General features: G+C 44.3%; 1 protein-coding gene across 1 annotated transcript in view; it reads right to left on the reverse strand.

Annotated features, from left to right (window-relative positions):
• CACNA1I (calcium voltage-gated channel subunit alpha1 I) overlaps positions 1-25,031 on the reverse strand; it is a 2,078,868-nt gene that overhangs the window by 213,817 nt on the left and 1,840,020 nt on the right. The window contains 2 exon segments of the mRNA XM_040359583.1: positions 7,285-7,406; positions 7,838-7,916. Coding sequence (XP_040215517.1) covers positions 7,285-7,406; positions 7,838-7,916 — 201 coding nt within the window.

A 25,031-nucleotide genomic window follows, 5' to 3' on the forward strand; every position in this document is an offset into this window, starting at 1 on the left:
TATTGCAGAGTATTGCGCAGGGGTATTGCAGAGTACTGGCAGGGAAGGAAGAGTATTGCTGGGGGTATTGCACAGTATTGGGGCGGGGGTTGCAGGGATGGCTGAGCAGGGATGGATGGATCTGTGACTGCAATAGTCACAGATCCATCCACAGCGCTGCTGACACCCATGCTCCCCCCTCTCACACTGTATCGATCGGTACAGAGAGAGGAGGGAGGAACCGGCATCATCAAATGACGCCGGTTTGTTTACATGTGATCGCTCCGTCATTGGACGAAGCGATCACGTGGTGAATGGCCGCTATCAGCGGCAATTTACCGCGATCCGTGACATTCCCGTGTGCGCGCCCCAGGGCCGCGTGCGGGAGCGCAACTCCGGGAGGACGTTATATAACGTCCACCCCGAGTTTAGGGACCACCCTGCAGCCGTTATTTTACGGCTAGCGGTGGTTAAGTGGCTAAAATGACGTTGAGGAGACCTCCCCGAAAACTCTCTGGGCAGCGCAGATTCACCGTGCTAGCAGGGCTGGATTAGGAGCAAGATGGGCCTGGTGCTGGGAATTTTGGTGGTATTTTTTTTTGGTAGGCCCTGGATTATGAAGCCCCTTGACCTATATGCTACATTAAAATGTTCTCTACAGCCTGACTTCCTTAACCACCACTTGTGCCTGTGCACTCCTTCCCACACCATCCACCTTGCCTTGGATCTCTTCCCTCACTATCCACTGTGTCTACATCCCTTCTCGTCTTACCACCCACTCAGGGCAGGTGTAAGGATTTTTGAGGAATAGCAGGCCTGCAGTGCGTCACCGGAGCCTATGCACGTGGCCGGCGGCCACAATGTCCACCGGCCATCCGCAAACGCTTCACAGAGAGCCACAATGGGGATCTGTCAATGTAAACAAACAGATCCCTGTTCTGACAGGGGAGGAGAGAGCGATCTGCTGTTTCTAGTGATCACAAACAGCGTTCTCTCTCTACTCCCTGTCAGTACACTCCCCCCACAGTTAGAAACACCACCCTAGGGCACACCTTACCCCTTGATCGCCCCCTGGTGTTAACCCCTTACCTGCCAGTGACATTTATATAATAATCAGTGGCTATTTTTAGCACTGATCGCTGCATAAGTGTCACTGGTCCCAAAAAAAGTGTCAAAAGTGTTAGATCTGTCTGCTGCAATGTCGCTGATCGCCGCCATTACTAGTTTAAAAAAATGAATTAAAAAAATGCCATACATATATCCCCTAATGTGTAGATGCTATTGTATTTCTTTCAAAATGTAAAGTATTTTTTTGTTTATAGCAAGAAACATTTCAACTGCAGATGTCATCAAATACCACCAAAAGAAATCTCTATTTGTGGGAAAAAAAGGACATCAATTTTGTTTGTGTACAACGTCGCATGACAGCGCAATTGTCACTTAAAGCAATGCAGTGCTGTATCGCAAAAATGGCCTGGTCACTAAGGGGGTAAATCCTTTTGGGGCTGAAGTGGTTAAAGACTGTTCCAGTGACCTCACACACTTAAGCAGGTCAGAAGATTTACCTTCACTGACTGCATGCTTGTTGTGGCTCTGTGTTTTACATTGATTCCAGAGATATTCATTCATATAGATGTCAGTACAGTCCAGGTCTTTTGGTAATTATTGCATCTGCTCCTATTTTTATGTAAATTCCATATGAATTACATCAGCATTAAATTCATATAATTGATCCATCTAATGATTCTAATCACATGAACCTGCAGACAGTGTTATTTTTATATGTTCATACCGCTTTACCCTGATTATTGCTTTCTATATAGATGTACAGGGTAGGTAACCACCAGTTATCAATAGGCTGCGATGAGAACCATACTTTCTGATGGTTCGATTCCTGTATAGTAGCACACATAGCCTTTCCTAAGTCCTGTGCTTATCTATCATCTCAGGTCTTTGTTCCATGTCTCCTCTTGTCCATCCATGGTGATGATCCCCTCCCTGCATAGCCCTCCAGCCTGCACACATGCTGCTTTTCACTCACACCTCCTCAGGCACTGGCCAGGTTAATGATAGCGTGTCTGTTACATCCGAGTGACAGGTCAGCTGCAATTCTTTCAGTCTTTATTCGTTGGCTTAGACTGAATTAATTTTACTGTGGACCAATCACGGTCTCCCTCATGTATACACGCTGAAGACAAACTTTACTAAGCGCAATGGAACATCTATCAATCACTGCATTCCTCCTTCTCTGGTACTTTGTTTTAGCACTGCCTTCTAGCAGGCAGCGTGAGGCTGAACATTGGCATAACAATTGGTCTGCCCGCCCTCCTTCCACTGGCAGCTGATAATTGTCTATGTAGGCCATATTGAGGAAAGTTACATTCAGAGTTTTTTTTTTTCTCAGAAAATACACTATTACTGACCCCCGTCCCATATGGGGAAGCGCATGATGCATCAGAAGGGTACGGGGCTCTGGAGTGTACTACCTAGAGAGAGTGCAGGGTTTAGGCGTGTACTACCTAAAGAGAGTTTAAGGTTAAGGAGTGTACTATCCAGAGAGAGTGCAGAGTTCAGGAGTGTGCTACATAAAGATATAAGGGTTCAAGAGTGGGTTACGTACAGAGTGCAGGGTTCAGGTGTGCATTATGAACAAAGTGTAGGGTTCAAAAGTGTATAAATATATACACACACACTACAGTATATATACATCATTGTTGTTGAGATCAGTTTAGGACAGACACTTCCTATCTCATCAAATAAAGCAATAAAGCAGGCACCTACAACATCATATATGTTCCACTTCTCATCCTGAAATATGAAGTGGAACACTCCCTACATGATAAAAAAAAAAAGTATTATCACTATGGCTCAATTAATCATTTACTACCAAGGGTTAGAGCTGCACGATTAATCGCTAAGAATCAAAATTGTGATCTTTTTTCCCTTCCAGAACTCCAAAACAGCATGTTACGATTCTTTCTAACAAGTTTTATCACAACCCACCCCCCCCCCCCATAAGCAGAAACAAAGTATCTTTTTGCTCTTTTATCAAAGGAATGCTCTCCGGCGTGTAAATGAGGCAAGTTTAACCACTTAACCGCTTAAGCCCCGGACCATTTTGCAGCTAAATGCCCAGGCCAGGTTTTGCGATTCGGGACTGCGTCGCTTTTACAGACAATTGCGCGGTCGTGTGACGTGGCTCCCAAACAAAATTGGCGTCCTTTTTTCCCCACAAATAGAGCTATCTTTTGGTGGTATTTGATCACCTCTGCGGTTTTTATTTTTTGCGCTATAAACAAAAATAGAGCGACAATTTTGAAAAAAATTCAATATTTTTTACTTTTTGCTATAATAAAAATCCCCCAAAAACATATATAAAATTTTTTTTTCCTCAGTTTAGGCCGATACGTATTCTTCTACCTATTTTTGGTAAAAAAAATCGCAATAAGCGTTTATCGATTGGTTTGCGCAAGATTTATAGTGTTTACAAAATAGGGGATAGTTTTATTGCATTTTTATTAATTTTTTTTTTTTTTACTACTATTGGCGGCGATCAGTGATTTTTTTCGTGACTGCGACATTATGGCGGACACTTCGGACAATTTTGACACATTTTTGGGACCATTGTCATTTTCACAGCAAAAAATGCATTTAAATTGCATTGTTTGTTGTGAAAATGACAGTTGCAGTTTGGGAGTTAAACACAGGGGGCGCTGTAGGAGTTAAGGATCACTGTGTGTGTGTTTACAACTGTAGGGGGGTGTGGCTGTAGGATGGACGTCATCGATCGAGTCTCCCTATATAAGGGATCACTCGATCGATGCGCCGCCACAGTGAAGCACGGGGAAGCCGTGTTTACATACGGCTCTCCCCGTTCTTCAGCTCCGGGGAGCGATCGCGACGGAGCGGCTATAAACGAATAGCCGCGCCGTCGTCCCGGATCGCTCCCCGAGGGATCCCGCCCGCCGCACGCAGCGGAGGGGGTCCCGATCGGACCCCCCACCCGCTAGAAGGCAAGGGCGTATATATACGCCCTTCTGCCTGTCCGTGCCATTGTGCGGACGTATATAGGCGTGCGGCGGGCGTTAAGTGGTTAAAGACCAAACCTTTTCTGACATTTGTTGCTGCTTACAAGTAATAAACATTATTTTCTGCTAGACAATTACTTGGAACACCCAAACATGATATATATATTTTTTTAGCAATGACCCTAGAGAAAATTGTAGTTGTTGTAATATTTTATGTCACACCGTATTTGTGCAGCATTTTTTCAAGTCAAGTTTAAGTTTTTTTAAAGTTAGCCCAATTTTTTTGTATAATGTGAAAGAAGATGTTACACTGCAAGAATCGTGATCTTTATTCTAAGCAAAAAAAATTGTGATTCTCATTTTTGCCAGAGTCATGCAGCTCTACCCCATACTCATTCACCTAGGGTGGGGGCCGGGATCTGGGGACCCCCTTATTAAAGGGGGGCTCCCAGATTCCGATAATCTCCCCTCCCGCAGACCCTGACAACCAATGGCCAGGGTTGTCGGGAAGAGGCCCTGTCCTCATCAACATGGGGACAGGTGCTTTGGGGTGGTGGGGCCGCAGGTGACACGTTTAAGGAGGGGGCTGCGCTCGCTCATCCCCACCCCCTTTCCTGACCGACCGGGCTGCTGCTCGGATACGGGTCTGGTATAGATTTTGGGGGAACCCCACTGTGTTTTTTTCGGCGTACGGAGGTTCCCCTTAAAATCCATAGCAGACCCAAGGGCCTGGTATGATCATGCCGTTTTTTTTTTTTATTTGACGTGGAGTGCCCCCTCAAAATTCATACCAAACGCAGCTGACACTGTGCACTGCGATTACCTGCGGTTATGTGCCGATAGCTGTGGGAGTTCTATTTTTTCTATCCGCACAAAACTGCGAGTAACAAAACCGCAGGTAACTATAGTGTGTGAATGGTGTCATAGGAAAGCATTGTGTGCTTCTAGCTGCGGTAAAATCCGCAGCTAAAAGCACCATTCTATCTGTCCGTGTGAAAGGGGCCTTACTCTACTTTTGTTTACAGCGCAAAAAATAAGAACCACAGAGGTGATCAAATACCACCAAAAGAAAGCTCTATTTGTGGGGAAAAAAAATCATAAAAATTTCATTTGGGTATAGCATGACCGTGCAATTTTCATTCAAAGTGTGACAGCGTGGAAAACTAAAAATTGGCCTAGGCAGGAAGGGGGTGAACATACCCTGTATTGAAGTGGTTAAGTTATCATCCTTTCATGGGACACACGTTCTTTTATTTTTCAGCTGGGAAGACTTTATTTTTACTATTTTGGACTTGTTTTTGTTCACCCATATTGTTTATTGTCATTTAATTATGTTTTGCTGTTACACACTTTTTTACATATACACCAACAGAAAAGGATTCCTGCACAGAAAACATAATCCCAAAGTCCATCAAAACAAATGTAAGCCTCCTGGCTAATAATTAGACCTCACTGGGTCTGCTCCAGTCCTGCAGGCATGTTCCCTCACAGCCTGCTTCTCCTCTCTTAGCGCCAACCAACCTGATTAACCCAAGGAAGACCCATTATACCCCAGATGGGGAGCAAGGTGTGGCCAGTGCTTAACCCCTTGTTGCATACAAACCTATATTTACCTCATGAACCTCAGTTGGTTATGTTGACTTACAATTGTAATAAGCTTGTAGAGGACTGGATATTTGTTTTGGGTACTCCTATAACAACGATTCAGAATCTTTTTCCCTTTCTCTTTTTTTAATGTATTTTATATATAATCTTTTTATATTGTGAAAAAAATAAAATTATGTATGCTGATATGTGGTTGTCATTATTTGATATCTGGTGCCTTAAAAAAATCCTTAAATAGCTTCCTTTACCTTAGTGCAGTCCTCCTTCACTTACCCCATCATTCGATTTTGCTTTTAAATGTCCTTATTTCTTCAGAGAAATCCTCACTTCTTGTTCTTCTGTTTGTAACTCCACACAGTAATGCAAGGCTTTGTCCCCTTGAGGGGGGAGGGGGCGAGCAGGAGAGTCAGGATGCCCACTAACACACAGCTCCTTTATCTGCAACGTAGAAAGCGTCCTGACTCTCCTGCTCGCCCCTCCCCCTCAAGGGAGGGGGCGAGTATGACACTCCACACCAGGGAGAAAGCCTTGCATTACGGTGTGGAGTTACAGACAGAAAAACAGGAAGTGAGGATTTCTCAGAAGAAATAAGGACATTGAAAAGCAAAATCGAAGGATGAGGTAAGTGAAGGAGGACTGCACTAAGGTAAAGGAAGCTATTTAGGGAATAAAAAATGTACCTTTACAACCCCTTTAACCCCCAAAACTTAAGTATGTTGTGATTGTAACTACCGTAATAGGCACCTTTTATACCACCCATATTGCATTGTTCCAGATAAGGTCTTACCAATGATTTGTAGAGGGGCTAAATGGTATCGCTCTCTCTGGAGTCCATACCCCTCTTAATACACGAAAGGCCTTTGCTCGCTTTGGACACCGCAGCTTAGCATTGCATGCCATTATTAAGCTTATGAACTACAAAAACCCCCAGATCTTTCTCCACTATAGATTCCCCCAGTTTTACTCCCAGAGACATCCTGTAAAGATGTTTTTTTTTTTTTACCATGTAAGCTGTAATTCCACTGCATAGCTTGGTGTCACCTGCAAAGACTAAAATGGTACTTTTAATCCCAGACCCAATATCATTTATAATGATATTAAAAAGTAAGGGTCCCAACACTGAACCTTGGGGTACACCACCAAGAACCTTAAACCATTCAGAGTAAGAATCATTAACCACTACTCTCTGAATTTTGTCTTTTAGCCAGTTTTCTATCCATTTACAAACTGATCTTTCCAAGCCTATAAACTTTACCTTACACATTAGTCATGTGTGTGGGAAACTGTGTCAAACGCTTTTGCAAATCCAAGTATACTTAATTTACAGTCACCCCTCTGTCCAAGGTCTTACTTACCTCTTCATAAAAATAAATCAGGTTTGTTTGACAACTTCTGTCTTTCATGAATCCATGTTGTCTCCTGCTTAAAATATTTTTTTCCAGCAAGAACTCATCTATGTGGTCTTTTATTAAACTCTTCAGTATTTTCCTGACTATAGAAGTAAAACTAACAGGTCTAACATTACTTGGTAAAGACTTTGATCCCTTTTTAAATATAGGCACCACATTGGCCTTATGCCAATCCAGTGGTACTATTCCAGTCATTAATGAGTCTGTAATAATTAGAAACAATGGCTTTGAAATGACTTTAAAAAGAAGAAAATAAAATTTACCTTCATTATTCCATTCCAATTATCTCCAGTAGATACCTGGAAGAGAGTCAAGAAGGCCATCCCAAAGTTCTCAAAGGTAGCATGGCGGCTCATTCCCTCGCATGGATGATCATTATCACAAACTGAAGAGTGAAAGCAAAACATTAGCATCTCTTCAGAATAAGGTTTCATGCACACAGGTGTAAAAAAAAAAAAAGAAAAAAATGCATTTCAAAGCATTTTTTGTTTACAGATCTGAAGGCAGGTGTATTGTTTTTAATGGGGACATGCACACAGGTACATGAACATGCACTGCAGTCAGTCCTGTAACCTAAATCAAAAAATCTGTTTCTGAAGACATGTTGTATGCACATACAAGTGTAAACACATGTATACACACTGTATACCAGATGCAAAAAGTGCATTTCGGGTATTAAAAACAGCCATATAGGATATAAAACTAAAACTTTACATATTTAAAAAAAAACTATTTAATTCTTACTGTCATGTGCATGTACCCTTACAAGACAATCCCACAGTCATAAAATGTATGATTGTTTATAAGTATACTCACCAAGTTTCCCAAACAGCTCGACTCCTAGAGCTGCATAAATAAAGAAGAGAAGCATGAAGAGAAGTCCCAGGTTTCCCACCTAAAACAAAAATTACAAGATTGAAAAGAACCGTGCAAAATTTTAATTCATGACATTATAAACATAAAAGTTAATGTCCCCACAAAACTAATATTTCAGTTTTTGGTAAACACTGAAGAGTTAAACCATCTGGGATTCCGTTGGTGAGATATCTGTCCTTGAATTACTGGGTCTTCACATGTGCTATGGTTGTTACAACTCCATGCTATGCTCCCTGTTGAGTTTTGTAATTAGTTATATGAAAGAGAATGCAACATGCAAATGTAAGCAGGTATGTTTTAAAACCTCTAGGCAAACAGAATTTATAGGTGATTCATAAACGTAGAGCCTAGGTTCACACTGCTGCGAATTCAAAATCGCGCATTTTACCGCGATTTCGCGGCTGCGATTTTGCCGTGATTTTGCCGCGATTTCGGCCGCAATTTAATGTAAATCGCGGCCCGAAATCGCAAAAAGTAGTACAGGAACTACTTTTTGAAATCGCAGATGCGGCGTCGCACTGATTAGGACAGTGCCATTGCCGACAATTGCCGCCGATTTGAGATGCGATTTATCGCATCTCAAATCGTTCCAAATCGTACCCAGTGTGAACCAGGGCAGAAGTTGGGATTTATAGAAGGGAAATATCGCTTTTATGATATTCAAGGCATGCAAAAAAACTAGAAGTTGACATGGCCAATTGTGGTCCTCATATAACTAAACATCACTTTTGGGTGGACTTACACAAATATAATATATAATAAGGATGAACTGTATAAAAATTTGGTATATTAGCTCTACCCATTTAAAAATAGAATTAAAGTCAGTAGTAGCCATTAGCAAAATGTGTCAATTTTGCTTTGCTAAAATGTGTCCTATAGGCAAAATGAATTACAGCAAATAGGAATCAAGAAACTATTGTGGTTTGTGCTTTTTTACCTTGTTGCATTCCCTGTTTTAGGACTTGCTGTGCCCCTTTCACCTCTAAACACTTATCTCACTACTAGATTGATCCAGCATTTTGCCCGGCTGCAGTCTTCTCTCCTTTCTCCCCCTTCACACAAGGACTGCCATTAAGCAGCAGGAGCCATTGGCTCCTGCTACTGTCATACAAATTCAGTGAGAAGGGAGCAGGGCCGAGCTGCATTGTGTGTTTGTCAATAGATGCACACAGCACAGCTCAGGATTGAATCTGCACATCTACCCCCATAGTAGGTAGCTTGATATGGTAACAGACACAGAAGAGGAGAATCTGAGAGTGCCAGCTGAGGAATCCAGAAAAGGGGGATGGGGGCCTCTGTGCAGTTTGCTATTTTAGGGAAAAATAATCCTTTAGAACTGTTTTAACCACTTCAGCTCCTTCATGACCAGGCAATTTTTTGCGATATGGCACTGTGTTGCTTTAACTGACAATTGATGTCCTTTTTTCCCCACAAATAGAACTTTCTTTTGGTGGTATTTAATCATCTCTGTGGTTTTTATTTTGTGCGCTATAAACAAAAAAAGACAGACAATTTAGAAAAAAATAACAATATTTTTTACTTTCTGCTATAAAACATATCCAATATTTTTTTTTTTAAATGAAATGTATTCATCAATTTAGGCCAATATGTATTCTGCTACATGTTTTTGTTAATAAGTATAGTTTGATTGGTTTGCGCAAAAGCTATAGCATTTACAAACTCTGGGATAGATTTATGGACTTTGGGCCAGATTCACGTAGGGCAGCGGTGGCGTAACATATCCTAGATGAGTTACACCGCCGCAATTTTTCATCGCAAGTGCCTGATTCACCAAGCACTTGCGATGAAAACCTACGCCGGCGGCCTCCGGCGCAAGGTGGGCCAATTTAAATGGGCGTGTGCCATTTAAATTAGGCGCGCTCCCGCGCCGGACCTACCGCGCATGCTCCGTTTCCCAACTCCCGCCGTGCATTGCGCGCGGTGACGTAATTTTTTCGAACGGCGCGGCGCGTAGCGTACTTCCGTATTCACGGACGGCTTACGCAAACGACGTAAAATGTTGAATTTCGACGCGGGAACAACGGCCATACTTTAGACAGCAATACGCTTGCTGACTAAAGTTAAGGCACCAAAAAAATCGACTAACTTTGCGACGGGAAACTAGTGTAGCGGCGACGTAGCGAACGCGAAAAACCGTCGTGGATCGCCGTAACTGCTAATTTGCATACCCGACACTGGTTTACGACGCAAACTCCCCCCAGCGGCGGCCGCGGTATTGCATCTTAAGATCCGACAGTGTAAAACAATTACACCTGTCGGATCTTCTGGCTATCTATGCGTAACTGATTCTATGAATCAGTCGCATAGGTAGAACAACAGATACGACGGTGTATCAGGAGATAAGCCGTCGTATCTGCTCTGTGAATTTGGCCCTTTGTTTTCTTTATTGTTTTTACTAGTAATGGCAGTGATCAGCGATTTTTAGTCAGAAAGGCAACATTGTGGCCAACAAATCTGACACTATGACACTTTTTGGGTACCAGGGACACCAATACAGTGACCAGTACTAAAACAAATATACTATCACTGTATAAATTACACTGATAGGGAAGGGGTTAACACCAGGGGCGATCAAAGTGTGCTCTTAGGGAGTGATTTCTAACTGTGAATGCTGACAAAAACAGAGCTTTGTGCTTGTTGTTAGCCGCTTATCCTGATCTCCTGGCTTGACCCCTAGCTTGCAACCTGACTCTGCTCCTGCTTGTTCCCTCAGGATTGACCTCAGCTTAGTTCACAAATCTGCTATCTCCTATCTACTGTGTATGACCCTGGTTTGTTTCAGTTCACACCAATCACAGACTGATCCACCGTGTATGACTCCTGGCCTGGCTCCGGACTACATTCCTGGTTCACTTCACTGCCTTATCCCTTTAACACTATCTAAGCATGTCTATGTAACATCTCTGATGTTTCCCTGTACAGAACGAGCGCAGCTGAGCCTTCTACAAGCAGCTGCGCTCCGTTCTGCAAGACATCTGCGTCACTTCCGGTGCGCGGACGTTTGCGCTCCAGCGTGGAACGCGGAAGTGCGACTCTGCCTCCTTCCTCGATTTCCCCGCGAATTCGGGGCTATTTAAACTCCTTAGAGATGGCGGTAGGGTGTTCGGTTATTTTGTCGGATCCCTGCCGCCAGTCAAGGAACACTACCTCCCAGCACCGAGCCCTGGAACCACTGCTGTACTCCTCTCCAGCCAATATCCATACCTCAGATCTCTACCTCTCTAATCCACATGCTGCATGCCTGTTTGTTACTACACCCAGCCTCAGCTTGACAGGAGAACCATTGCTTCCTGGATTCTTGGACCCTTTTACCTAGCAACTACATACATCCCCTGGTGAACAACTACTACCAGCTGAACCGCAAGTATCTTGAATTACAATAGTTCCCTGCATTATAACCAGATATCTGTTGTTCTCAAGCTGTTGGGATTATACTAATGAATGCTGATCCTTTTGGGCTATATTCTAACCACAAACTAAGGAATTGTTTTCTATAGATAAAACTACTCCATAATATTGTGAATTAACAATATGACTGCCAGAGTTTAAATACTTGCTGCATTCAGACTTTTCTCAAATTACACTGTGTAGCAAAGTTAATACAATCTCCATACTTCAGCTGCTGCTGGGATAGCTCATATACTTTTATACTCACATGAGGTTGTGATGATTTAACCCCTAAACTTTCTGATACATATGAGAGTGCATTGGTGGTTTACCCTGAGAAACCTCTTTCTGCTGAGTTCCAATCATACCTGTTATTAATAAATTCTCAGGAGTGTTACATAATAACCGAACACCATAAAACCATACAAGATAGGAACCATGGATCCAGCAGACCTTGCTAACCACCTAGTTGGACTTTCACAAAGAGTGGATAACCTCACTACTACTATGAATGAATTACGTTTTGAAAATGAAGCATTACGCAACCAAAACCTTGCATTACCCCGAGAGAGACCTGAACCTAAGGTCTGCCCCCCAGAACCCTTTTCAGGGGACCGGAAAATTTTTCGCCAATTCATTAGTGCTTGCCGTCTCATGTTTGATTTACGCCCCCGCACCTACCATTCAGACAGGGTTCGTATCCTTACACTTATATCCTACCTAAGAGGAGAACCTAGAATCTGGGCTGATGCATATGTGGAAGAACATGGTGATTTATTGGGGGCTTTCAATACATTTTTGGATGAGATGTCACTTTTATATGAAGATCCAAACAAACAACTTACTGCAGAGAACTTTATCAGGAACCTCAAACAGGGGAAAAGACCCGTAGAGGATTTTATTTCGGAATTCAAGTGTTGGAGTAGAGAAACACAATGGACAGATATTGCTCTTCGTAATCAATTCAGATTAGGACTATCCGAATCTATGAAGGATGAGATAGCTCGTGTAGAGCTTCCTCCGTCCCTTGAGGACCTCATGCATTTATCCCTTACCATTGACCGACGTCTCCGTGAAAGGAAGGCTGAACGCTTCAACACTTATCTTCCCCCACAATTCAGAAGATCTAAATCTCCCCCAAAAGAGGTTCCAATGGAACTTGGAGCTGTCAGGGCTCCTTTATCATTTGCTGAGAAACAACGCCGCAGAGCTCATAACCTCTGCCTCTACTGTTCCGCTCCAGACCACATGGTCTCCACTTGCCCACTCCTCAAGAAGAATTCCGAAGGTAACTTTTTAAACATAAGTAAGACTAATCCAACAGGAAATACTACTAATCGTTTTGTTTATGTCACTCTTACCTTACAGTGGGATCAAGAAAGACTTAGGATTGATGCAATGGTGGATACCGGCGCTTGCGGAAATTTCATTGATTTAGGAATTGTAAAGTCTAATAAAATTCCTTGCATGGTTAAACAAAATCCTCTTTCTGTCACTTTTATTGACGGTTCAAGTTCCATTTCGGGCCCTATTTCCTCTCAAACCTCACCCCTACTGGTCACTTGTGGCAATGACCATACAGAGACTCTTGTCTTTGATGTCATTCCATCTCCATTGTTTCCAATAGTCCTAGGATTACCTTGGTTAATACTCCATCAGCCAACTTTCCTTTGGACTAACCTCTCACTTAATCTAAATTCTACATATTGCCAGGAGAATTGCTACCCTATTCTTTCGGTTCTGTCCACAACAGTTGACTCAATAGATCTCCCTAACTATCTACAAGATTTCTCAGATGTTTTTAGTAAAACCAAGGCAGAGATTCTTCCACCCCATCGTATTTACGACTGTCCTATAGATCTCATTCCTGATACACCTGTACCAACTGCACGTATTTATCCTCTATCCCAACCAGAACTTGTACACCTGAAGGATTACCTTGATGAAAACTTAAAAAGGGGTTTTATCAGACCATCCACATCTCCTGCAAGTGCAGCTATGTTTTTTGTTAAAAATAAAGATGGTTCACTACGTCCGATCATTGACTACCGTCGTCTCAATAGCATCACTATTAAGAATCGCTACCCTCTTCCTCTCATTCCAGAACTCATCGAACGTCTTCAAACTTCAAAAGTTTTCACAAAACTAGACCTTAGGGGTGCCTATAACCTGATCAGGATTCGTCCAGGTGATGAGTGGAAGACCGCTTTCAAGACTAGATACGGTCTCTTTGAATACACTGTAATGCCATTCGGTCTGTGTAACGCACCCGCCACTTTTCAGTGGTTCATAAATGACATTTTTCGAGATCTGCTTGACATCTGTGTTGTGATATACTTGGATGACATCCTGATTTACTCTGATACACTTGAGGAACACACTAAACATGTCCGTTGGGTTTTGGCCAGGCTCAGAACGCATTCTTTATATGCCAAACTAGAAAAATGCGTTTTCAGTCAGTCAAGTATTTCCTTCCTTGGATACCATATTACTCCTCAGGGCATCCAGATGGAACCCTCTAAAGTAGAATGTATCCTCTCCTGGCCAACTCCCAACTCTAGGAAGGCCCTTCAACGTTTTCTCGGTTTCTCAAACTACTATCGCAAATTCATCAAAGATTTTTCAGCAATTGTCAAACCATTGAGTGCCCTTACTAGCACGAAGATACCTTTTACGTGGTCAAAGGAAGCCCAGATTTCTTTTGACACTCTTAAACAATGCTACACTTCAGCTCCCATCTTACAATTACCCAACCCACAATACTACTTCACTGTGGAAGTAGACGCCTCTCATTATGCTCTTGGAGCTATACTTTCTCAACGTCCAAGTCTATCTGAACCTCTACACCCAGTAGCTTTTTTTTCAAGGACCTTGTCTTCAGCAGAGAAGAATTACCCCATTGGTGAAAAAGAACTTCTTGCAATTAAAGATGCACTACAAAATTGGAGGCACCTATTGGAGGGTAGTAAACACCCAATTACCATCCTTACAGACCACCGTAATTTACAGCATTTGAAAACATGTAAGACACTCTCTGCCCGTCAAGTTAGGTGGAGTTTATTCTTTGACAGGTTTAATTTTTTCATATCTTATAGGCCTGGTTCACAGAACATCAAGGCTGACTCTTTGTCCCGCATGCATGAAAACCAGAACACTGAGATTCCTCCTCTATCTATAATTCCTTCAGACCGTTTCATTGGAATCTCTTCGTCTTTTAGACAGTTAATCTCACAGTCACTCTCCAAAGATCTCTCTTGTCTACCAAAAAATCTTACCAGACTGCCAGATGGAGTGTATACTTTCAATAATAAGGTTTTCGTTCCTCCTAAATTACAAATTACACTTCTCAAACATCTTCATGATTCACCATTAGCCGGCCATCCCGGAATCAATAAAACCATCCATCTTGTTAAGAGAGACTACTGGTGGCCTAATATGACTAAAACAATCCACACTTATGTTAATTCATGTGAGATTTGTGCTCGTAACAAGCATTCTAGGAGACCCCCTTCTGGTCTACTCACTTCTATTCCAGTACCCAACAGACCGTGGGAAGTTGTGTCGATGGACTTCATTGTTGAACTCCCTAAGTCAAACGGTGCTAACACTATCATGGTTACAGTAGACCTTTTGACCAAAATGGCACACTTCACTCCTTTAAAGAAGTTACCAACTTCCCATGAAACTGCAAAAGCTTTCATTTCCAATGTTCTTAAATTACATGGACTACCCTCTCAAATCATATCTGATCGTGGAACTCAGTTTATTTCTAAATTTTGGAAGGCTTTATGTAATACTCTGAAAATTGACCACCGCATGTCCACTGCATACCACCCACAAACAAATGGACAAACTGAACGAATTAACCAAATCCTTGAACAATACTTACGATGTTACTGTACACATCTACAAGATGATTGGTTTCAATTACTACCCCTTGCTGAATTCTCTTATAACAATTCCGCCAGTTCTTCTTCTCGATTTACACCATTTTTTGTTAATTATGGTTTCCACCCCAACAGTCTCCCAACCAATCACCCCCCAAACAGTGTTCCAGCAGTTAATCAATATCTCACGACTTTAAAGAACACACTAGACATCTTACGGTCTAACTTAAAATTTGCCCAACAAAGACAAAAGCGATACTACGACTCTCACAGATCGACACCACCTGAATATAAGGTTGGCGACTTGGTTTGGCTTTCCACGCGAAATCTTCACCTTAAAGTACCTTCAAAAAAATTAGGCACTCAATTCGTTGGACCATTCCAAATATCCCATTTGATCAATCCGAACGCTGTAAAATTACTTCTACCCCCAGATTGGAAGATACATTCCTCATTTCACGTTTCCCTCATTAAACCTTTTATTTCTAACCCATTTCCTAACAGACAGCCAAACCCTCCTCCTCCTGTCGAGGTACATGGTGAGATTGAATACGAGGTTGAAAAGATCCTGGATTCGAGGAAACATGGTTCCACCCTTCAATACCTGATACATTGGAAAGGTTATGATCAACTTAATGACTCTTGGGAGAATTCTTCAAACATACATGCTCCTCGCCTGATTAGACAATTTCATCTTAGGTATCCTAATCGCCCCTCTCTTTCTAGGAGCACTGCTGGTGCCCCCTTGAGGAGGGGAGTATGTAACATCTCTGATGTTTCCCTGTACAGAACGAGCGCAGCTGAGCCTTCTACAAGCAGCTGCGCTCCGTTCTGCAAGACATCTGCGTCACTTCCGGTGCGCGGACGTTTGCGCTCCAGCGTGGAACGCGGAAGTGCGACTCTGCCTCCTTCCTCGATTTCCCCGCGAATTCGGGGCTATTTAAACTCCTTAGAGATGGCGGTAGGGTGTTCGGTTATTTTGTCGGATCCCTGCCGCCAGTCAAGGAACACTACCTCCCAGCACCGAGCCCTGGAACCACTGCTGTACTCCTCTCCAGCCAATATCCATACCTCAGATCTCTACCTCTCTAATCCACATGCTGCATGCCTGTTTGTTACTACACCCAGCCTCAGCTTGACAGGAGAACCATTGCTTCCTGGATTCTTGGACCCTTTTACCTAGCAACTACATACATCCCCTGGTGAACAACTACTACCAGCTGAACCGCAAGTATCTTGAATTACAATAGTTCCCTGCATTATAACCAGATATCTGTTGTTCTCAAGCTGTTGGGATTATACTAATGAATGCTGATCCTTTTGGGCTATATTCTAACCACAAACTAAGGAATTGTTTTCTATAGATAAAACTACTCCATAATATTGTGAATTAACAATATGACTGCCAGAGTTTAAATACTTGCTGCATTCAGACTTTTCTCAAATTACACTGTGTAGCAAAGTTAATACAATCTCCATACTTCAGCTGCTGCTGGGATAGCTCATATACTTTTATACTCACATGAGGTTGTGATGATTTAACCCCTAAACTTTCTGATACATATGAGAGTGCATTGGTGGTTTACCCTGAGAAACCTCTTTCTGCTGAGTTCCAATCATACCTGTTATTAATAAATTCTCAGGAGTGTTACAGTCTGCCATACAGTACACCCAGCTTGTCCAACCACTCTCTGGTGAACTGCTCATCTAACAGCAGTAACCAGCTTCTTTGGGCACTGCACCCCCTGTACCACTCACAGGGGTGTGCTGCACTTTGCAAGGGGAGCCCTCTCAGCAACTCTGCCTCACACCTGAAACCTGACACACACTATATACCTTCATTACTAGTATAGTGTCTGAATGGATCAATATCTTTGATCAGATCAGAACTATATACTAGGGTCTCCAATAGTTTGGTGTTCCCAAAAATGCAGCATTAGCAGGATCAGCCCTGACACCTGCCAGCACCTGTGTTTAGCCTGTCCATCCGCCCCACAAACAAGTGAAGTATCAGTAGATCACTGTCACTTCTGATACAAAGCACACAGAACGGCAGCATTAGCAGAGTCAAGCCTGATCTCTGCTAGCGCTAACAGTTAAAAAAAATTGTAGCGGTTCAAACAGTCCTTGACAACCAAGTGCTTTTTTACCTGTGAGTCACACTAGGTACCTGTAAATTTAATGGCCAATATGTCAAACAAAAGGTACACTAATGAAGAGGCCTACAGGATACTGAGCATGACAGATAAGAGTGCAGGGGAAGCCTCATGTCAGAATCAGATTCAGGCTCAGTATACAAACCTGTAGAGAACAGCGGCACCCTAAAATATACCTCTGAAGACGTAGTAGAGATCCCTGCTAAGGTCAGGTGTACCCAACCCCATTCCTCTGTTGCTGAGGTGCAACAATGACATGGTTTTTGTATGCAGCACAGTGCTGGTACTAGTGCCGCTGGTGAACTGGCAACCACAAGCGGCCTATTACCTCCTGGTCGTAGACAAACCAGCACTGCAGTAACACTTGGTGACATAGCGAGTCCCATAAGTGCAGCTTAAGCTGTTGCAGTGGCTGCCACAAGTAGTGTCCCACAACCACCAAGAATTAAAACACAGGCACATAGAGCTCATGGTGCCCTTCCTGATACGCTTGCAAATCCTGATTGACAGCCCACCAATTCTGCAGTGCCTGTACTTCCCTTATTTACTGGCAAACCCGGAATTCAGGTGGAAATAGCAAATTTAACTGCCCTTGGTTTTTATAAGCTGTTTTTCACAGAAGATCTGTACAGATCTATTGTGGACCAAAGCAATTTATATGCTGATCAATTTATCGCTGCAAACCCAAATTTAACCCTTGTCAGACAATTTGCATGGAAACTTTCTGACAACTTTTTTTTTTCAAACAGTTTCTCCCAACCAAGAGTGCCAGATATGGGCTCAAAATATATAAGCTCTGTGACAGGGCAACCGGCTATACATGTAGTTTCCTGGTTTACGAGGGAAAAGATAGCAGTGTGGAACCCCCCCCGACTGCCCAGACTACATAGGGAACAGCAGCAAGTTTGTTTGGGACTTGGTGTCACCCTTATTCCGAAAGGGGTACCATTTATACATGGACAATTTTTACACAAGAGCGCCACTTTTTAGACACCTCTTAGGAATTGGTACATGTGACATCGTGAGATCAAATCGCCCTGGCTTCCCCAACAGCTTGTAAATGCCCCACTTAGACGGCGGGGAGAGCCTGCTTTAGGTGCAATGAATTGCTTGCAGCGAGGTGGAAGGACAAAAGGAACATTTTTGTTTTGTCTTCCATTCAGGCAGATACAGCAGTCCAAACTGTAACAGCGACTGGTGTTGATGAGAAGCCCCTCTGTGTCCACGAATACAACCTTAAAAATGTGAGGGGTGGACTTCAACGTCCAGATGACGGGGCCGTACTTAATTGCTGTAAGTCCATACGTTGGTACAAAATGTAAAAAACAATGAATAGCGCCCTGAAGACGCTAATATAGGCAAAACGTTTGTCGGAGCAGAGAAGCCACCGATCCAGGTTCTGATCCCACATCCTTTCTAGGTTTGGCCTTAGGAGAGACGTAGTTCATGCTATGCTTTTAGGACTAGCCGGCTTGCACATGCTGATTATACCTGGTGCCCGGATCGACACTGTAACACAGTGGTCATCAACCCTGTCCTGCAGGGCCCACTAACAGGCCAGGTTTGCATAACTGAAATACATCACAGCTGATATAATTTGCTCCTCAGTGATTGCAGTATTCTAGACTGCATCTCCCCAAGGTAATACATAAAACCTGGTATACAAAGAAACACCCGCAAGAAGCGCTACACCATAGGAACGGTAAACCACAGTATTGTCAGTGGTTTAAAAAGTTTCACTAAAACATAAACCCGTGCAGCTGTCAACCACTAAGGAGACATGGGCAAAAAGCAAAGGAACAAAAACAAACAGCGCACATGGGTTAAGTGAATGTCACTTTATAGTCTGTAATGGGTGGAAAAACATATATGCATGAAAATTTTTTTTTTTTTTTTGAAATAGCCACTAATAGCACGCAGTAAAAAAGAACATTAAAATTTTTTAAATTACTAATAAAAATAGTCCGCATAACAAAGGCAGCAGTTCACGTGGAGATGGTAGAGTGAAGACACATACACTTCGGGGGAGATGTTAAGAGTGAATCCAAATAGTGTGCTTACACTTGTAGGCAGAGGTAATACAATACCTCGACAAAAGCAGCCGCTTCAACGTCTCAATGCAGGGAGATGGAATCCATAGGTGGGAAGATGACAGCCTCACTGGGAGCAGATGTAGAAGTTATTTCATGCAGAGAGGATACTGCCGTTTGGACACCAGAGCTTGTGGTGCATTGAGACGTTGAAGCGGCTGCTTTTGTCGAGGTATTGTATTACCTCTGCCTACAAGTGTAAGCACACTATTTGGATTCACTCTTAACATCTCCCCCGAAGTGTATGTGTCTTCACTCTACCATCTCCACGTGAACTGCTGCCTTTGTTATGCGGACTATTTTTATTAGTAATTTAAAAAAAAAATATGTTCTTTTTTCCTGCGTGCTATTAGTGGCTATTTCAAAAAAAAATTCATTTTTTCATGCATATATGTTTTTCCACCCATTACAGACTATAAAGTGACATTCACTTAACCACTTCCTTACTGGGCACTTAAACCCCTTCCTGACCAGAGGACTTTTTGCGATTCGGCACTGCGTCGCTTTAACTGACAATTGCGCGGTCGTGCGACGTGGCTCCCAAACAAAATTAACGTCCTTTTTTCCCCACAAATAGAGCTTTCTTTTGGTGGTATTTGATCACCTCTGCGGTTTTTATTTTTTGCGCTATAAACAAAAATAGAGCGACAATTTTGAAAAAAAAAATATATATTTTTACTTGTTGCTATAATAAATAGCTCAATTTTTTTTTTTTACGTTTTTTTTTTATCCTCAGTCTAGGCCGATACGTATTCTACATATTTTTAGTAAAAAAAAAAAAAAAAAAATCGCAATAAGCGACTGGTTTGCGCAAAAGTTATAGCGCCTACAAAATAAGGGACAGAATTATTATTATTATTTTTTTTTTTTTTACTAGAAATGGCGGCGATCTGCGATTTTTATTGGGACTGCGACGTTATGGCGGACACATCGGACACTTTTGACACATTTTTGGCGCCATTCACATTTATACTGCAATCAGTGCTATAAATATGCACTAATTACTGTATAATTTTTTTTTTTACTAGAAATGGCGGCGATCTGCGATTTTTATTGGGACTGCAACGTTATGGCGGACACATCGGACACTTTTGACACATTTTTGGCGCCATTCACATTTATACTGCAATCAGTGCTATAAATATGCACTAATTACTGTATAAATTTTTTTTTTTACTAGAAATGGCGGCGATCTGCGATTTTTATTGGGACTGCGACGTTATGGCGGACACATCGGACACTTTTGACACATTTTTGGCGCCATTCACATTTATACTGCAATCAGTGCTATAAATATGCACTAATTACTGTATAAATGTGACTGGCAGGGAAGGGGTTAACACTAGGGGGTGAGGAAGGGGTTAAATGTGTATCCTAATTAGTGTTCTAACTGTGGGGGAAGGGGGGTGACTGGGGGGGGTGACACATCTACAAGAGACACAGATCCGTCTCCTCTCTCCCCTGACAGCACCGCTGTCTGCGAGAGCCGGGAATGAGAGATGATCTCATATGTAAACATATGAGATCATCTCTCATTGGCCGCACAGATCGCCTAGGAAACGGCCGCTCCGATTGGCCGTTCACGGCGATCTGTGACTGGCTGTGTCCAAGGGACACGGCCAGCACAGCAGTTCCCCGCTGCGCGCTCGGGAGCGCGCGCGGGGAACGTGAAAAGGGGCGGCCGTAAAAACACGGCCTCCCAGAGAAGTAGAGCCACCCTGCGGCCGTATATAGTCGTACGGCCGTCGGGAAGTGGTTAACCCATGTGCGCTGTTTGTTTTTGTTCCAATACATAAAACCTGGCCTGTTAGTGGGCCCTGCAGGACAGGGTTGATGACCACTGCTGTAACATGTGAGTGTAATCGCCATTTGTTGTTGTTATTTGCTTTTATCTACTAAAAATACTACACTATGAGACCTCCCTCTATGTCTCTTGTGGAGCAATTTTTCCCATCCTAGTTTCATCTTGAGGGACCATTGGAGTGGAACTGTGCTGTCAGTGGAATCAATTGGTATTCCAGAAGCGCTGTTTGACCTTCCTTTCAAAAGGGGTCATAATTCTCTGGTGAGTGGCTGTCCATCTCTTGAGCACTTGTGGTGAAGAATTAGGAATCCGATTTTGAGCCTCACAATTTGGTGTTGGGATTTATCAAATATGGACTTTTAGCTTGCTATTTATTTGTATTTGCATATGCTTTAATATAATTTTCCCTGGTACAAAAAAGTGTCTGTATATGTATTCCAACTGGCTCTGTTCAATGCTTATGTACTATAAAAAGCATCAGGAAGATGTGGATCCTTCTTAAAATTCCAGGAAGAGATCATCGCAGCCCTTTTGTATCCAGAAGGTACTGTTGCCCAATTCCCAATCCAGATGCAGTGAGCCGGCTGCATGAGAGGCATTTTCCGGATGTCCTCCCTGGTACCACTACCCAAAGAGCACCCCAAATAAGATGTTGGGGCAGATTCATAAAGCACTTACACCGTTTTTTTGGTAGATGCACGGCGTAAGTGCAGATTTGCGCCGGCGGATCGCTGCGCCTTACCCAGAGAACCATATTACGCCTCCAAATAGACTTCATCGCCTCGGTGTAACCTTTCCACGCCGGCGCGGCGTTGGTGCAGATTTACGCTGGTCCGATCTGGCGTGGCCATGGTTTTTTGGTTTTAAATATGCAAATTAGGTTTTTGGGCCGATTCATAAACTTAAGCTTGTCCGGCGCAGGCTACTCCCGGTGAGCGGAAGAGAAAATTCCGGCGCCAAGTTACCCCTCATAAAAGCAGGGGTAGCTTTGCACCAGACTTGCACAGGTCAGCTGGAGAGCAGCTAAAGCAGCAGCGTTACACACGACCTGAGCAACAACACTTGCTGGACAACACATCTGTGTGCCAACATGCCAGGGGCAGCCGTGGTCCTTGCACTATTGCGTCGACGGGCACGTAGGAGGGCACGGGAGAGAGTATTCCGCACGCGCATTGACGTCTTTGACATGGGGGAATTGGAGGTGTTTCGCATCTACAGATTCAGCCGTGAAGTCATCCTGGAAATAACCAGAACCCTGCAGGATGACATCACCAGCAAGACACACCGCGTACATGCAGTGCAGCCACTGGTGAAGGTCCTGGCAACACTGCATTTCCTGGCCACTGGATCTTTTCAAAGAACAAGTGGATTGTCGGCTGGGATGTCACAATCCACCATGAGCAGATGTGTGCACCAGGTTATCCCTGCAATCCTGAGACGCATGGCCAACCAAATCATAAAACCCACCCAGGAGGTCCAGCGGCTGAAGACAATGACAGATTTCTACCAAATTGACAGATTCCCACGCACTGTGGGGGCCATTGATTGCACCCATGTGGCACTACAGCCCCCCCGTGACATGGAGCACATATACTGCAATCGCAAGCATTGGCATTCCATCAATGTACAGGTGATTGCCGATGCCCAATGCCTCATATGGCACGTCCGTGCCAAACACCCAGGATCCAGCCATGACAGCTTCATCTACCGGCAAAGCAACATCCCTACAGAATTTGAACAGAATGTGTACGGGAACAGCTGGCTGGTTGGTGAGTGACATGGGTGTCAGGTATGACTGTCCCCCCCCCATGATGCAGACATCACGAGGGGCACATGCATGACTAACATCCTCCTGTCTTTTCCCTTCCAGGTGACGCGGCATATGCACTGGGACCCCATATGATGACCCCATTCCGGAACCCCCAGACCCCAGGAGAGAGAAGATACAATGAAGCACACGCACGTACCCGTGGAGTGGTGGAACGCACATTTGGCCTCCTAAAGTCCCGTTTCCGATGCCTGGATAAGTCTGGGGGTACCCTGTTGTATTCCCCAGACTTTGTGTGCCAGATCATCGGGGCATGTTGCATGCTGCACAACCTCGCAGTGAGAAGGGGCCTGGAGATTGACATACGTGATGACCTGAGCCCCCAACCACATAATCCCCCCCTGCCAGAGGCTATCCCGTCTGCTGATGGAAGAGCCGTCAGGACACGCCTCGTGGAAAGCTTCTTTTCTCGTTAAACACACACATTAATCATGGCACTATGAGAATGCACGCATGCACACCACTGTGGTCCCTAGCACACACACCCCACATCCACAATGAATTGGATTAGACCGAAGTAGCCCCCATGGTACTAGGGAGCAGCAACGCCGCGCCAAGGCTCCAATTATGTTGCTGTCCATTCATACACCTTTCACACGGGTCGTGGGGATCACTTCTCCCCAACGACTGAGGGTGACAAACCTTAAAGGCAGGATTGTCGCCCCCCCACATTCACACACCATTCACACTGAAAGCTGCACTACTCCCCGTGTGCAGGGAAATAAATTAAATTGACTCATAACCCGAGTATCAAAAAAATAAATAAGACTCATAACCTGAGTGCACAAAAAATAAACCAAAAAAATTAACGTCCCTTGCGTGGGCTCTTTCTTGTCCCTAAGGTTTTGGGCCGCTGTTGCCTGGTGCGAGCCGGGGCTGGGGGGGCTGGTGGAGCTGGGGGGGCTGGGGGGGCTGGTGGAGCTGGGGGGGCTGGTGGTGGAACCTCCCCCAGTCTCTCCATAGCTGCCTGCCTGCCCTCCATTGCCACGGCTAGCCGGTGGAGGTAGCTATTCGTGGCAGCCTGCATCCGCAGCCGGCGGGTGATATTGCTGCGCTGCTGGCGCCTTGTCAGCCTCCCCTCCTCTCTGACAGCACCTGCCAGGCTCTGGACCTCAGTAACCAGCTCGGATGTGGTGTCCTGCAGGTCACCCATACAGGACAAAAGGGCTGCCCCTGTTACCCACAACATCCTGCAGGCTCTCGTTTAGGAGCCGACTGTCCCCAGCCTGCTGCATAACGGCCTCCTTCAATGCCACAGTGCAGGCAGCATGGCTCTCGGCAGAGGATGCCAGGCTACCTGCGACCTGGGTCAAATCCCCCGCAAGAGTCCCAATGTGGCGGGTCTGCCTGCTTTGGTCCCTTTCAAGACTTAACTCCAGCTCTGCAGGGACTCCCCTTGTTTTTTTTAATGCCTTCCTCTGGGCAGGAGCGGATTGAGGCCGGGTGGAAGGGCTGGCCCTGAAGGGGCTGGGGTCCTGTGAGGGGCTTGCCCTTGAGGGGCTGGGGTCCTGTGAGGGGCTGGCCCTGGAGGGGCTGGGGTCCTGTGAGGGGCTGGCCCTGGAGGGGCTGGGGTCCTGTGAGGGGCTGGCCCTGGAGGGGCTGGGGTCCCGTGAGGGGGAATCCCTGATAGGGATAGCAAGCCCTGAGGGGCTAAGTCTAATGAGGGGAGAGGTTTGGGAGGGGCCAGCAATGGGGGTCTCCACCAATAAATAAACAGTCTCCTCCTCTAACATGACCTGCTCCTCCTCCACTTCCTCCATCACATATGTAGGGGCAGTCTCCACCCTGGATGTGGTGGGTCGGTCTGCAGCCGATGATGGCCCAGCTCCATCCTGCACATCTGTGGAGGACACAAAACATTCAGATGTTGGTGGTCCCACACACTTGACACTTGTCCCCCCCCCCCACACACACACATGCTACACACCCGAAAGAAGATAAAACACACTTACCTATCCTCA

Source organism: Rana temporaria, chromosome 7 (assembly GCF_905171775.1).
Source record: "Rana temporaria chromosome 7, aRanTem1.1, whole genome shotgun sequence".
Lineage (NCBI taxonomy): Eukaryota > Metazoa > Chordata > Amphibia > Anura > Ranidae > Rana > Rana temporaria.